The sequence below is a fragment of the Nelumbo lutea genome, chromosome 4 (assembly GCF_056320005.1).
Source record: "Nelumbo lutea isolate HS-2025 chromosome 4, American lotus-T2T, whole genome shotgun sequence".
In the NCBI taxonomy this organism is placed as follows: domain Eukaryota; kingdom Viridiplantae; phylum Streptophyta; class Magnoliopsida; order Proteales; family Nelumbonaceae; genus Nelumbo; species Nelumbo lutea.
In genome coordinates this window covers 27,014,328-27,026,745 of record NC_142687.1, presented here as the reverse complement: position 1 = coordinate 27,026,745, position 12,418 = coordinate 27,014,328, and the positions used below count along the sequence as shown (strand labels likewise).

The following is a 12,418-nucleotide window of genomic DNA, read 5'->3' as shown; positions in this document are numbered from 1 at the left end:
ATTGATGATGAAAATAGTTAAAAACACAAAAAAGAACAGGCAAAAATTAATACAATGAACCTAAAAATCTGGCCTGGCTAGTTGGACTGCAAGTTGAAAACATTGGCGTGAACCAATGATTAAACTACATTCTAGATACAAAATTGTGAAATTTCAAATCCAGTTGCAAAGCTTGCTCCTTGTGGCTGACATCATTCTCAAGCAAATAACACTGGACTACTGAATCAGAACAGTTGTGAAGGGTATAAAATTGTCCAACAACCTGTATTTTGGGGTCGAATGGTAAACTCTGAATCAATGTGCTGGTAAACAAATTGGAATGGAACAAATCACACCACATTCTATAACACAAATTGGTGGAAACTCAAACAGAGATCGAATTAAACCGGTTGTGGGTCAACACTTCCCTTGCTCGTGCGCTTCTATGCTGCAAACGTTGGTGTAGTGCCTCCGACATCTGGTTGAAGAATTCAGCATCCCATCTGTTAATTAACAAGGGATCTTCTGCGTAACAGATGTATATGGACGTAACAGCGCTTTCTACCACCACCATTGCCAACCCCACCTGGAAATTAAAAGAAAATGGTGTTTATATTTGTTGTATCAGATTCTGTGGCCAATCAATATATATCAAAACAATAGGAATGGATGTAAAGCTAAGCTAACATTCCAAATAGTTAAATACGCGATCACTTAATTATCACTTCATTGCAAATATCAGACAATGCTTGTTCAATCACCCCCAAGTGAGAGATGGCCGTTAAACCATTAGGAGACTTCTGCAGCAAGGATCTGGATAGATTGATGAATACAAGGTTAATCAAAGAGAGGCTTTATCAGTCTTGATTGGTGGAGATCAAAATGGCAATTCAAATAGTTGTACAGCAGGGAGATTGGCAATACTATTTTTCATGGAGGCACACCCTGAATCATTTCTGAAAATGGTACATGTTTCAAAAGACAACATCCCCGTTTTGATTCAGGGGTTGACAAACTTTGGTTCTTTTCACTATGGACGTGCCCAGTTTATCAAAATAAATGGTGTAGACCCATCCCGAGCAGGAAAATTGAAGTGTTTCTTCAATGATAAAATGGTTTGAGGATCTTCTCAACTAGGGGTTTGTTGAAAAAAAAAATCCACTAGAACATTGATAGAATAAATGGAATCATTAAGGATTTTAGGTCCATGTATAAAGACCATGGTATAGGAATTTTCTGCTCATCGGAGTCAAGATTCTAGCAGTGAAGTCTCAATACCTGGTTCCAAGGGTGCTCAATTTTAAGATATTCCAAATTCTAGTCTAAATATCATATTCAATACTGTGTCCAGTCATGCCATTGTTGTATCAAGGTTCAAATTATCATTACATATCGGCCCGTATCGGCTGATACGTATCATTCTGGGACCCTTCCGATATGCCCTTACAGTGGGTGTATCGGGGGTCTGACCGGTTCAGGGGATGGAGGGGTCCTAGACCAGCTCCCCTGAACCAGTTTTGAAATAAAAAACCCGATACGCCCCTACCGGCGTATCAGGCGTACCGATATTTTGAACCTTGGCTGTACTTGGGTAACATAGCACCCAATTGTTAAATCTTAATCAAAAGATTTTAGTCCAAGGATTGTGCTTGATGTCCACCTGTTGATGGCTTGGCAATCCTTAAGGTTGTGTTTGGTTTGAAAGAAAAGGTAGGGGAAGGTAGGGGTGAGTCCTATACTATTTTATAGGTTTCCCTACCTTTTCTTTCAAACCAATCAAAGCCTAAAAGAAACCTTCAACTCATACAATCACTGCCACATGACATCTCTTATAACCAGATAGTGAGGATGATGCCCAGAGATTCAAGTACATTTCAAAGTCAAACATAATTGACACCCTCAAGATTAATTATGTACCGTCAGAAAGGCTACCTTTACTTTTCTTCAGCCAAACATTCTCATGAGATATCAAATGGATCTTAATACAGTGATCGTGGTGTGGTATAAAGACGCTTCAGTAAGTTATTAGTTTAAATTTAAGCATGTAATCTAGAATTAATAGGTAACATTTAAAGCAGGTTGTTACAAGTAGCATAAAAGTTCCATTTTTATTAGAATAAGAGTTGAATGCAATCCAAGACGGGGGATGAAAAGTTTGAGTACTTACCAAGATCATCCCCATCAGCATAGCAGTAGACCCAACCATAATAACTCTGTCACTTGCTTTGAACCATGCCCATGTTCCTGAACATGTTCCAGTAACAAGCCCACCCAGGATTGTGCCCATTAGTAGAACAGCTCCTGAACAATCATAAGCAATAAGTGCCTCAACACCAGTTGACTGGAATAACTCCCATGCATCCCTTGCTGAACGATTAAAGCTTTTACCATAAACTGCTATCTGGAGAGGTAAAGATAATAGAAGATTTCAGACCATGCTATTGACCATACAGCATAATAGCATAGGAACTGGTAATGTCTGGTCCTATAGAAACTAAACACAGTAACTTCCCAACAAGGGTTAAGTTCTACCAAAGAGACATCCATGGGAAGAATATGTTGTCCTTACTACCAGATATCTTAGTAGTTACTCAATTTCATCTCACTTTTAAAATTTATAGTTCATAAGAATGTCTGATCACTTCAAATATCAAAAAAAGAATGTCTGATCACTTGATCGTAATAGCACAAAAGCCAAAGGATCAGTCACAATTCTGGGTTAGAGTAATGGATGTAATTTTTACATAAAGATATCATAAACTGACAGACAAGATTCATTGCAGTTTTTATCCAAAAAGATGCATATTATTGTCCATATGCCAGAATATCAACTACAAGTTGTATACAAATTAGACCTACACTGATTCCTTCGTCAATCTTGTTGTACACCATTTTTTATTACTGAAGCAAATGTTGCTGTTATCTACCAAAAATGAATAAATAAACAAACAAAATAGAAATTTTATTAGCATCTTGAAAGGTAACTTAAAGATAAAATCAGACAGCCTACCTGGACATAGGCATACTTATTGAAAAAACGAACTAGTGTCTCAACAAGATGGAACAAGAAATCTACACAGCAAAGCAAGCACTCGTTATTGCCAATCTTTGACCGGAATCCCCTGATCTGGAACATTTTAAGACATAATTCAGCAGGTCTAACCATAGAAGGTGATAGCTAGGATAATGATGACCACCATTGACAAAAATATGTTTTCAACAGCAATCATGAAGAAAGCCAGATAACTAAAAATGCTCTGGTTTCAAATCTACCTCCCATCGCAATGTCCGAATAGCTGCTGTAAATAGTGATCCATAGCAAATGCTGCCAAATGAAGTCGTAACAGCATATCTTAAAGATTTTGTCAATGGTTTGGGAGGCATAGATGCTGCTTCTCGGCCACCATGGATGAGAACAAGAAAAACCATTCCAGAGACAATAACATGAACTGTATTACAAAGGACAGCACCTGTCCAAAATAAACTCACAGAAAGCACCTGTTCGTACAAATAACAACATTTATTTGCATTAGTGATTGACCATGAGTACTTAATTGCCAGTATTATTCCAATAACATTAGATGGAATGTAGAGCAAACTTGCCAGCTCACCACAAGAAGCCACCAGCGCCCACCATCACCCATGCTTGAAGCGACAACACCAGCTGCTCCAAAAGACCATATCACCATCCATAATAGCATGATTACTGTAAATGCATAGGCTACTCTCATAACTTCAGGAAGGCTCCATACCATTTTGACAGCCTTTTGCAACACCAGCATGGAGAAAGGAAGTCTATGGAAGAATAATAGAAAGCCAGGGGGAAAACTGCTAATAAGTTATTCTACCAAGCCTTTATTTAACAAGTTTGAACAATAAGAAAAAGGCTCTGTAACAATTGCCCTTCTAGAATATGTTTTCTTAAATACATCAAGGAATAATGAGATTGCTAGGATGAGGGATGTGAAGTATGCATCATCCAATTGTGTGACTAAAAGCAAAACAAATGCATCTATAAATAATCTCTTTTATTTGGTTTTAATGGACCAATACAAATACAGAATATAGAGTGCACATACAAGATATGAAGTTTTTGAATTTATTGATAAAAAAATTGAGGTGCAAGAGATTTGTTGCATCAATAGGGTCATGATAGACATAAGTACTATCAAAATTTGCTCTTGCATATGCTAGTATCATCTTCAGATTAAGAAGAACTGCATGCAATTTCAGCCATCTCGGTTACTGAGATTCTTCCTATAAAAATACAGAACATTGGGATTCTACTGTTGAAGTACTTCAATTTTAGACAGTGGAGAGATACCATGTTTTGATGTGGAAAATTGTGCCACTTAGTTCTCTAAACAACTTAACTATTGATTTGTGCCCTAAAAAAAAGGATTATCTTAATTGAGTCTCTCCTGCATTTTACACACTTGTTAATGTGAATGTTGAACCATTACATAATTTCTTTCCAGTTTAAAAATGTCAGCGGTCCTTATTTTTCTCAATTTTCTATACGTTCTCCATTTGCATTAACCTTTAATCAGATGAAGTCTCATGAGGCTTAAGCCTCAGAATGTGCTATATCCATTCTATGAATATAGCATCAGATGATGCTATTTCTATTCTTGAAAAGTAAGCACATCCCGTTTACAAGTTAAGCCATTTGATAACCTTGACAGTGCATATACTAATGATAAGTTGATAAATTGGAAAAACAATAAGCTCATTCTGGCTCCAGTAACTAATTTCTTAGAGAATAACACAATTAAAACCTCAGACTTAACTGTGGAATGAGCTACCACCATGTCAAACTTTTATTCAACTGTTCACTATACTGGGTTCAGCAAGTTTGTAGAGCTTGTGAATTCAACATATGTTGTCCATGTCTAAAAATCATGCAGGCACAAAAAATTGAAAAAAAAAAAGAATATTTCCTACCAATCAAACTACCATTGCCAGAACCAACTAAAGATTTCATTGAAATGTAAATAGATTAAAACCTTAAAATCATACCTATCTATAACTGAAACTACATACAAAAACTGCAAACCCGCGCCAATAGCAAACGCAATACCCCAGAAAATCTGTTCACCCCAGAAGCACAGAACACTTATCACAGCTAGATAAGTAGTCAAGATGTGTACCGAGACCTTCATCATCTGATTCGCCCGGGACCCGAGTAATGACAGCCAAACCCATCCAAGAACAGTACCAACTCCGCCGGCCACAGCATACAAGGGCCAGTATGTCTCGGTCAATCCGGCCTGATTTTCAAGTATCCTGTTTGTATATCTGTCAATGTTAAGCCTATCTGCTTTCTTAAACCTATTGATCCCAAGAACCGCAAGAACGAATCCCAGCCCAATCAAATGCACAGTGAATATTCCCAACCAGAAAACATCCCTCCAATGCCTCGACGGTTCAGGAGTCCTCGCAGGGGACATCGTTTGGCTTCCATCATCACTAATCGGACTTCGCCCACCATTCTGAAAGTAAAATAAATGCTTCACGGTAACTACTATTGTTCTACAAAACTTCTTGTTCGGAAGCTTAAATTTTTATCAGAAAATTTTAAGAAAAATCAGTTTTACTATTTTTTTGAAGTTCGTTTGAAGATGGGTGAGTCGTCAAGAAGAGAGAATATTGTTATTTGAAAAGGCAGCTGAAGAGTCAAGAGAAGGGATCATGGGAAAAGATTACCTGCTGAGTGGTGGGGATGGAAGCGAAATCAGCGTCGGAGGAGGAGGAACTTCGCGCGTCACTCATGGCGTGTCTGATCTAGCGCACCTTAGTTTGGGTGAGAGAGGCATGGCTGGATGGATCGGTCTGGATTTCCTCAATGGGCTTTTTGTGGGTCGCAGAGAGAGAGAGAGAGACACGTGAGGAGCAAGGCGAAGACAGACTGCAGGAGAGAGGAGAGTCAATGGGGTCTTTAACGTGACTGCAACTATTAACTAATACAGCATTTTTCGAATAGAAGGAAATCTGAATGTTCTTGTCCTCCTTGAAACGCCTGAGAAGGACTTGTGATTCATGAGAGAGAGAGAGAGAGAGAAAAGAAACAAAAGCCAAAAAAGAAATAAAAAAACGTGAAATTTTTAGCTAAGGAAAGCCGGCAAAGGCAGGCCAATTTGTGGTTTTTTTGCACAGAAAAATGTGATTTTGGAAACGAGAGAGTTTGCTGCGGGGCCTGCTTGCATTTATACTGTCATCTTATCCCGTATTACTTCTCTCTTTCCACCCTCTTTTCTCTCTCTCTCTCTCATTCTTCTGAGTTGGTTATTCCCTTCACTAAACGGGTTTTGATTTTTACCCGGTTTTGAACTCAATCAATTATATTCTTCTGTTTTCTATTACCCGGTTTTGAACTCAATCAATTATATTCTTTTCTGTTTTCTATTAACCCGGATAAGATTCCACGGATCTGGGTAGAGGCCCATTCCTGAATGGGTAGATTCCACTCTAGGCTGACGCGACACGCGAGTAACAGTGGCTCCAACTTTCATGTGGTCAGGCTTCAATAAAATGGACAATCTAGAAACCACTTTTGACACGTGGCATCCATGCAGGATTAACGGTCTACATTTTGTATAAAAAGGGTTCCCATAACTTGTCACCTGGAGCACATTCAGAAGTCGGAGGATCCAGTTGCAGAGCAACCGGTGCCTGGCACCCACCTAAAACGGTTCACCCAAAAGAAATTGAAGCCTTGAATTCTCTTCCGCGGTCCAATATTTGGATCGGATCTCAGCTTTCTCTTTTCAAGAGATGAACAACGTTAAACTGTAGAATGTAGATGAAAATCAATTGCATAGTTGTGCACGTGATGTGACGTAGGTGTAGAGTTTGATTTGGACACCCCATCAGCCGGGTCGATTCACCGGGGCCCAAGCCCAACCAACAGATATCCTCTTCATCCTCGTGAACGCTGCTCTCATTCAAAATCCCCATTCCATTGCTTGCATGAACATGCAGTTAGTTAGGTCTGCTTTTATGGTCGGTCACAATCTTCAACAAGGGACCCGTGCATGTAATCCGACCTCTTTTATTAGCCATACCCGTTCGGATTCCGGGTAAGGATATGGTCCGGATAACACTGAGGTCCTTTTTGATCATTGTTATAGTAAATTATGATGAATGATTACTTATTTCTAAAGCATGGTAGCGTCTTGAATCGTCAAAGTCAGCATGGCTGATGGCTTGGCGATTGACATTTCCATGGTCTTCTGATCTCCCTTCTACGACTTCTCTCTAAGAATGTTAAATCTCTTGGAAGCTTCCATGAGCGTTACTATCAAGAAATAATTTGTTTTCCTCTGCATAGAATCAAAGTTCGCCATGTTCTCATTATTTTATGACTTTGTAATCTTGACTGAGAGATCCCTTTGATTTTTAAGTAGAACCCACGTTTGAAAATTCAAATCCAAACCAAAAGTGGTAGACAGAATTTTTTTTTCTTTGAGTGCTTATCTTTCATTTGAATGACATCTAATGCAAATGAATTGGTCTTATCATTCTACTGTGTCTAGCTAGATTCATTCTCTTGGGTGGGGCCAATTAAATGATGTTCCTGATCCTAACGGTTTATTTATTTATTTTTTTTTTTTCTGGATACATCAAAACTGAAAATTTTGCTTCAGCTGATTGCTAATCCTATTGCAATGACTTGTGGAGGAACCACGCAATCACACCAACCCATCAACCTTCTACGTTGTGATAAGCATTTACTTACACAGTCCAAACCAGTTTTTGCGTTGTGGGTGTGGTGAGGTGGGATCTTCTGCCAACAAAACACGTCCCAATTCTCCGTCAACTTGATCTAACACGGTACATTATGAGACTGTGACCTGTCATGTATGAGATATACAGTGTAAGATCATGTTGGTAGAGGTTTGGGACGTGTTCTATTGGCAGGTGACCCGGATTAGATGTGGTGTCCTGTGAGTAGGGTTGTTAGTAGGAGATACAGACCGTCAGCTTTATGCAATAAGTTTTATTAATTTTAAAAATTCCTCAATATTATTAATTTAATAAAAAGAAAAAAAGAATTCTAATTTGTCACTTGGCAAGTGGTCCGAATGAAATTTATATAATGTGAGTGGGATAGCCGGATCTGTCATATGTCATATGAAGGCCATTATCCAACGTTGATCCCAACTTTACGAGGTTTTAACAGGGATGAACTGGATATAGACCTAACCTTTTGGCATGTAGTGGAGAGAGTTTTTGACAAAGCTAGACCCCACATCGATGAGAGAAGAGAGACAAGGCTTAGATGATGAGAGCAGACCTAACCTTGTGTGTATCTTGATAATTGTATTTTTTCTGTTTATGGGATGCCTTTTAGTTACAGCTTTTTGAGAAATATGCTTTTAAGCTTTAAATCTCTCTTGGCAAAAAGAAAATTTCATCTATTACTATATTATATACTTATATGAGGGTAGAGGTGTAAATCTGGTTGTGATGCCTGCAACCTGGTATGTTGGTTCATGCCGTGCTGGGCATAGGGATTTAGGTCTGCGGGCTAAACCGGCATGACACGACCAAGTAGGTCATGCCGCCTACAACCCATATATATTATTTATATATAATATATAATATATTATATATAAATATATAATATATTATATAAATTATAATTATATAATAATATATAGTATATAATATATTAATAAAATAAACATTTGCTTTTAATTTTATTATACTAATTTATTTAATTATTGCATATATAAGCAATTGTTTACATCAAACTTCATATGAAATTAAAATTGTAAGCTTTTTTTTTATTTTTTAAATAAATAAGCAAAAATAGCTTTGGCCTGGCTTGGGCCAAGGTTTGGCCCACAGGCCAGGCCAACCCATGGCACAGCATGGGCCCGTACGGGCTTGGGCTGTGGATCGTGCCAGGTTGACCCCCAAACTTTTCACTGGGGAGGGTGGCACGACCCACTTTACACCTCTATATGGGGGTGTTTTTTTTTTTTTTTTTGGATATTGAGAGGGGAAAAGTTGGTCAATGGGATTTTGATTCCCATTGACAAAGAATCTCATGTTCTTTTTTTAGATTTATGTAGGGACCAAGGAAAGTGATACCCATCTCCTAGGTGGGTAAATAACTTTCCAACTTGGTAGGTAAGTGATACTCATCTCCTAGGTGGGTAAATAACTTCCCCACTTGGGAGGGAAAGTTGCCAACACTTGAATGGGGCAAAAATACAGGTGTAAAACAGGTCATGTTAGGCCTGCCTGTGGCCTGTGCAAAGTACAGGCCATGCCAGGCTGAGCCACAGGCCGAGTCTTAGGCGTGGACCAAACTGGGCCAGACTGTTTTTTTTTTTACATTTTTTATTTATTTTTTATTTCTTTGCTAAGTAAAACTAAAATATTTAACTTTCCTTTGGGAACTATTTGAAAAATATGAAATCTAACAAAGAAATGAAAAAAAAATACTTGAGCAAATAAAAGGTCAAAGAGAAAAAGACTCAAAGTGAATAATAAATAAGAAGAAAATTAGGAACTTTATTTCATTTAAATTTGAATGATACAAAGCATACAATGGTTGGATAAATGAAATGTGGAAATTGGAAAATGGAATAAATTAATAAAATATAAAAAATACAATATAGTTACAAATTGAAAATAAAAAATATGTTATTAAAAATATCAAATAAATTAAATAAAATTAAAACAAAATTTATAATAATTTGAAAAAAAATGTTATACAACTATTGAGTATACAAAAAATATTGACTTCATCATCTTTTCCTATTGTTCTTGACTTTGATCATTGTAGGAATTGAAAATGGTGGAGAATAGGGCTATTTATAGGAATTGTTGAATTTGTGTGGTGAGAATGGTGGAGGATAGGTCTATTTATAGGAATTGAAAATAATTAAATTGCCCAAATACCCTAAAAAATACCATTTTTAGTTGTTGGGAGGGGTAGTTTGGTTATTATAAAGTTATTTATCACTTTAAACAAAACGCACCCAAACTAGCTGTTATATAGTTGTTGGAGTCATTTGTGTCATTATTTCTCCCCCTATATAGTTGTTTATATACATAAATACCCTCCATATAGTTGTTTGGGGTATTCCTATAAAAAAACCCTAAAAAGCTGAAATTAGCCATTGGGAGGGTTCTCAATGGCTACTTCATCGGGTAGGTCAAGCGCGATCCATTATGGACCCACAGGCTAGGCCATGGGTGGCACAACATGCAGTCATGTTGTGCCGTGCTGAGCCATGGACTTGGAACCCCAGGCCTAGCACAGCCCGCATGCCATCATGCTGGGCTACAAGTAGCACAGCCCGATTTACACATATAGACAAGAATACCCCTTTTAATAATGAATCTTTATGACTAAAATGGTCATTGCCTTATTTACATGGGAAGTAAAAAGAACATGGGTAAATGCACTTACCTAGGCAAGTCTTTATTGGGAAATACTTACCCAGGTAAGTAACTTACCGAAAAGTGAATAGGGCCTATAAGTAACCCTCTTAGAGGGGACGAGATTACCTTAAAATATTTTTATTTTGAATTAAAATTTATATAACCCTCTTTAATAAAAAGCCTAACCACATATTTAAACTTGCACACGAGTGCATTAGTACATAAGGAAAAAACTAGTTCTGGAAGCACGCCAAGAGAAAGGTGGCCAGTAGTCATTGGTCATGTTGTAGAACAAAGGATGAAACACACGCCTCATGTGGAATTGTCTCATGCTATAGTATACTGTATTTGTATAGTATGATATTTAGGATCCGTTTGGTTTGTTGGAATAGGAATTTGGAATCAGAATCAGAATGGTCGATTCCAATTCCAACTTTTTAGTTGGGTGGAATCGAAATCCCATTCCCATTCCTGGTGAAATAGCATTCCCTCATATGAGGGAATGAGAATCCATTCCAACCAATTCTGATTCTAGACTGAATCAAATAGGTGAAGGGATTAGATCATTCCAATTCTTATTCCGATTCCAAGAGTAAACCAAATGAACCCTTATATTATATATACTAGTAGGATACCCATGCAAATGCATACATGGGTGCATATCATCCAAGGCCATGTTTGGGAGTGCTTAAAAATAAGTATTTATTTGGGCCATTAAGCACTTATTGGTATTTGGGAAATAAGTCCGAAATAAGTGCTTATTTTAAAAATAAGGACTTATTTTTTAAGCTCAAATTTCCAGCTTTTTAAGTGCTTATACAATAAGCACTTATTCAATTTTTCTTCCAAATTTATTCCCTAGTTGAATTTTAAAATACCAATTATAAAATTATCCCTACTTGAATTTTATAAAAGTACTTTTATGAAAGTATTTTTATGAAATCACTTTTATAAAAATAATTTGTTGAAAGCACTTTTACAAGTGCACTTTTATAAAAGTACTTTTATGAAAGTACTTTTAAGAAAGTACTCTTATGAAAGCACTTTTAAGAAAGTACTCTTATGAAAGTACTTTTATGAAATCATTTTTGTGAAAGTATTTTTACAAAAGTGCTTTTATGAAAGCACTTTTACACAAAAGTACTTTTATAAAAATGCATTTGTAAGGGTACTTTCTTAAAAGTGCTTTCGTAAAAATGCTTTTGTAAAAATGCTTTCATAAAAATATTTTTGTAAAAGTGCTTTCGTAAAAGTGTTTTCACAAAAATATTTTTATAAAAGTAGTTTCACGAAAAGCATGAAAGAATTATAAGGAAAAGCAGTTTTGGGGTGAGAAAAAAGTTGGATGAGTTTTAGGGAATGGAAAAGTCAAGAGATCACATGTCCATCTCATATGTGAGTTGAAATTTTACAATTTTTTTTCTTGAAAAAAAAGAAACACAGGGATTACACATCATTGATGCTATAATGTTTTTAGTAGTTAATGACCACCCTGTACCGAATATATGGGACAACCTCACTGTCGTTGTGTTTGGGATCCACTACTATTGGTCAGATTTTCTATTTAAATGACGACCCACTTTATCCAAATAATAAGACCCACATCAATTAATCAATTGAAAATTTTATAAGCATTTTATTTGAATTAATAAATTAAATTAGGGAAAATTTCTGATTGCTATCCTGCACTTTGGTTTGAGTGACAAATTTGGTCCATGAAATTTAAAATGTGATAATTCAGTATCCCAACTTTTAAAATGTGACAATCCAGTACCCGTTGTTAATTAGTCGTTAAGTGACATTTGAAAAGTCAAAAATGATATCATGTAATTCTCTTCCATTGACAATAAAATGAACAGTCCCAAATTATAGATTCTTCTAAACAATCACCAATTTTTTTGAATAGAAGAGGCTAGGATTTGAGATTGTTCAGTTTTTTGTTAATGTTTGGATGGTTGATAAAAAGAATTGGATGGCATTCGAAGAGCATTTTTAACTTTTCAAATGTCACATAACGACGGACTAACGGTGGATACTG

At 36.6% G+C, this 12,418-nt stretch overlaps 1 protein-coding gene across 1 annotated transcript; it reads right to left on the bottom strand.

Annotated features, from left to right (window-relative positions):
* Nucleotides 1-93: 93 nt before the first annotated feature.
* On the bottom strand, nucleotides 94-6,205 carry LOC148854767 (Plasma-membrane choline transporter family protein). Its single transcript, XM_088983757.1, has 7 exons — nucleotides 5,686-6,205; nucleotides 4,999-5,471; nucleotides 3,591-3,774; nucleotides 3,253-3,477; nucleotides 2,990-3,106; nucleotides 2,147-2,380; nucleotides 94-565 (listed from the first exon to the last, which is right to left on the bottom strand). Exons 1-7 carry the CDS (start codon nucleotides 5,749-5,751, stop codon nucleotides 365-367), a joined length of 1,500 nt encoding a protein of 499 aa, XP_088839883.1. The 5' UTR covers nucleotides 5,752-6,205; the 3' UTR covers nucleotides 94-364.
* Between the last annotated feature and the right edge of the window lie 6,213 nt (nucleotides 6,206-12,418).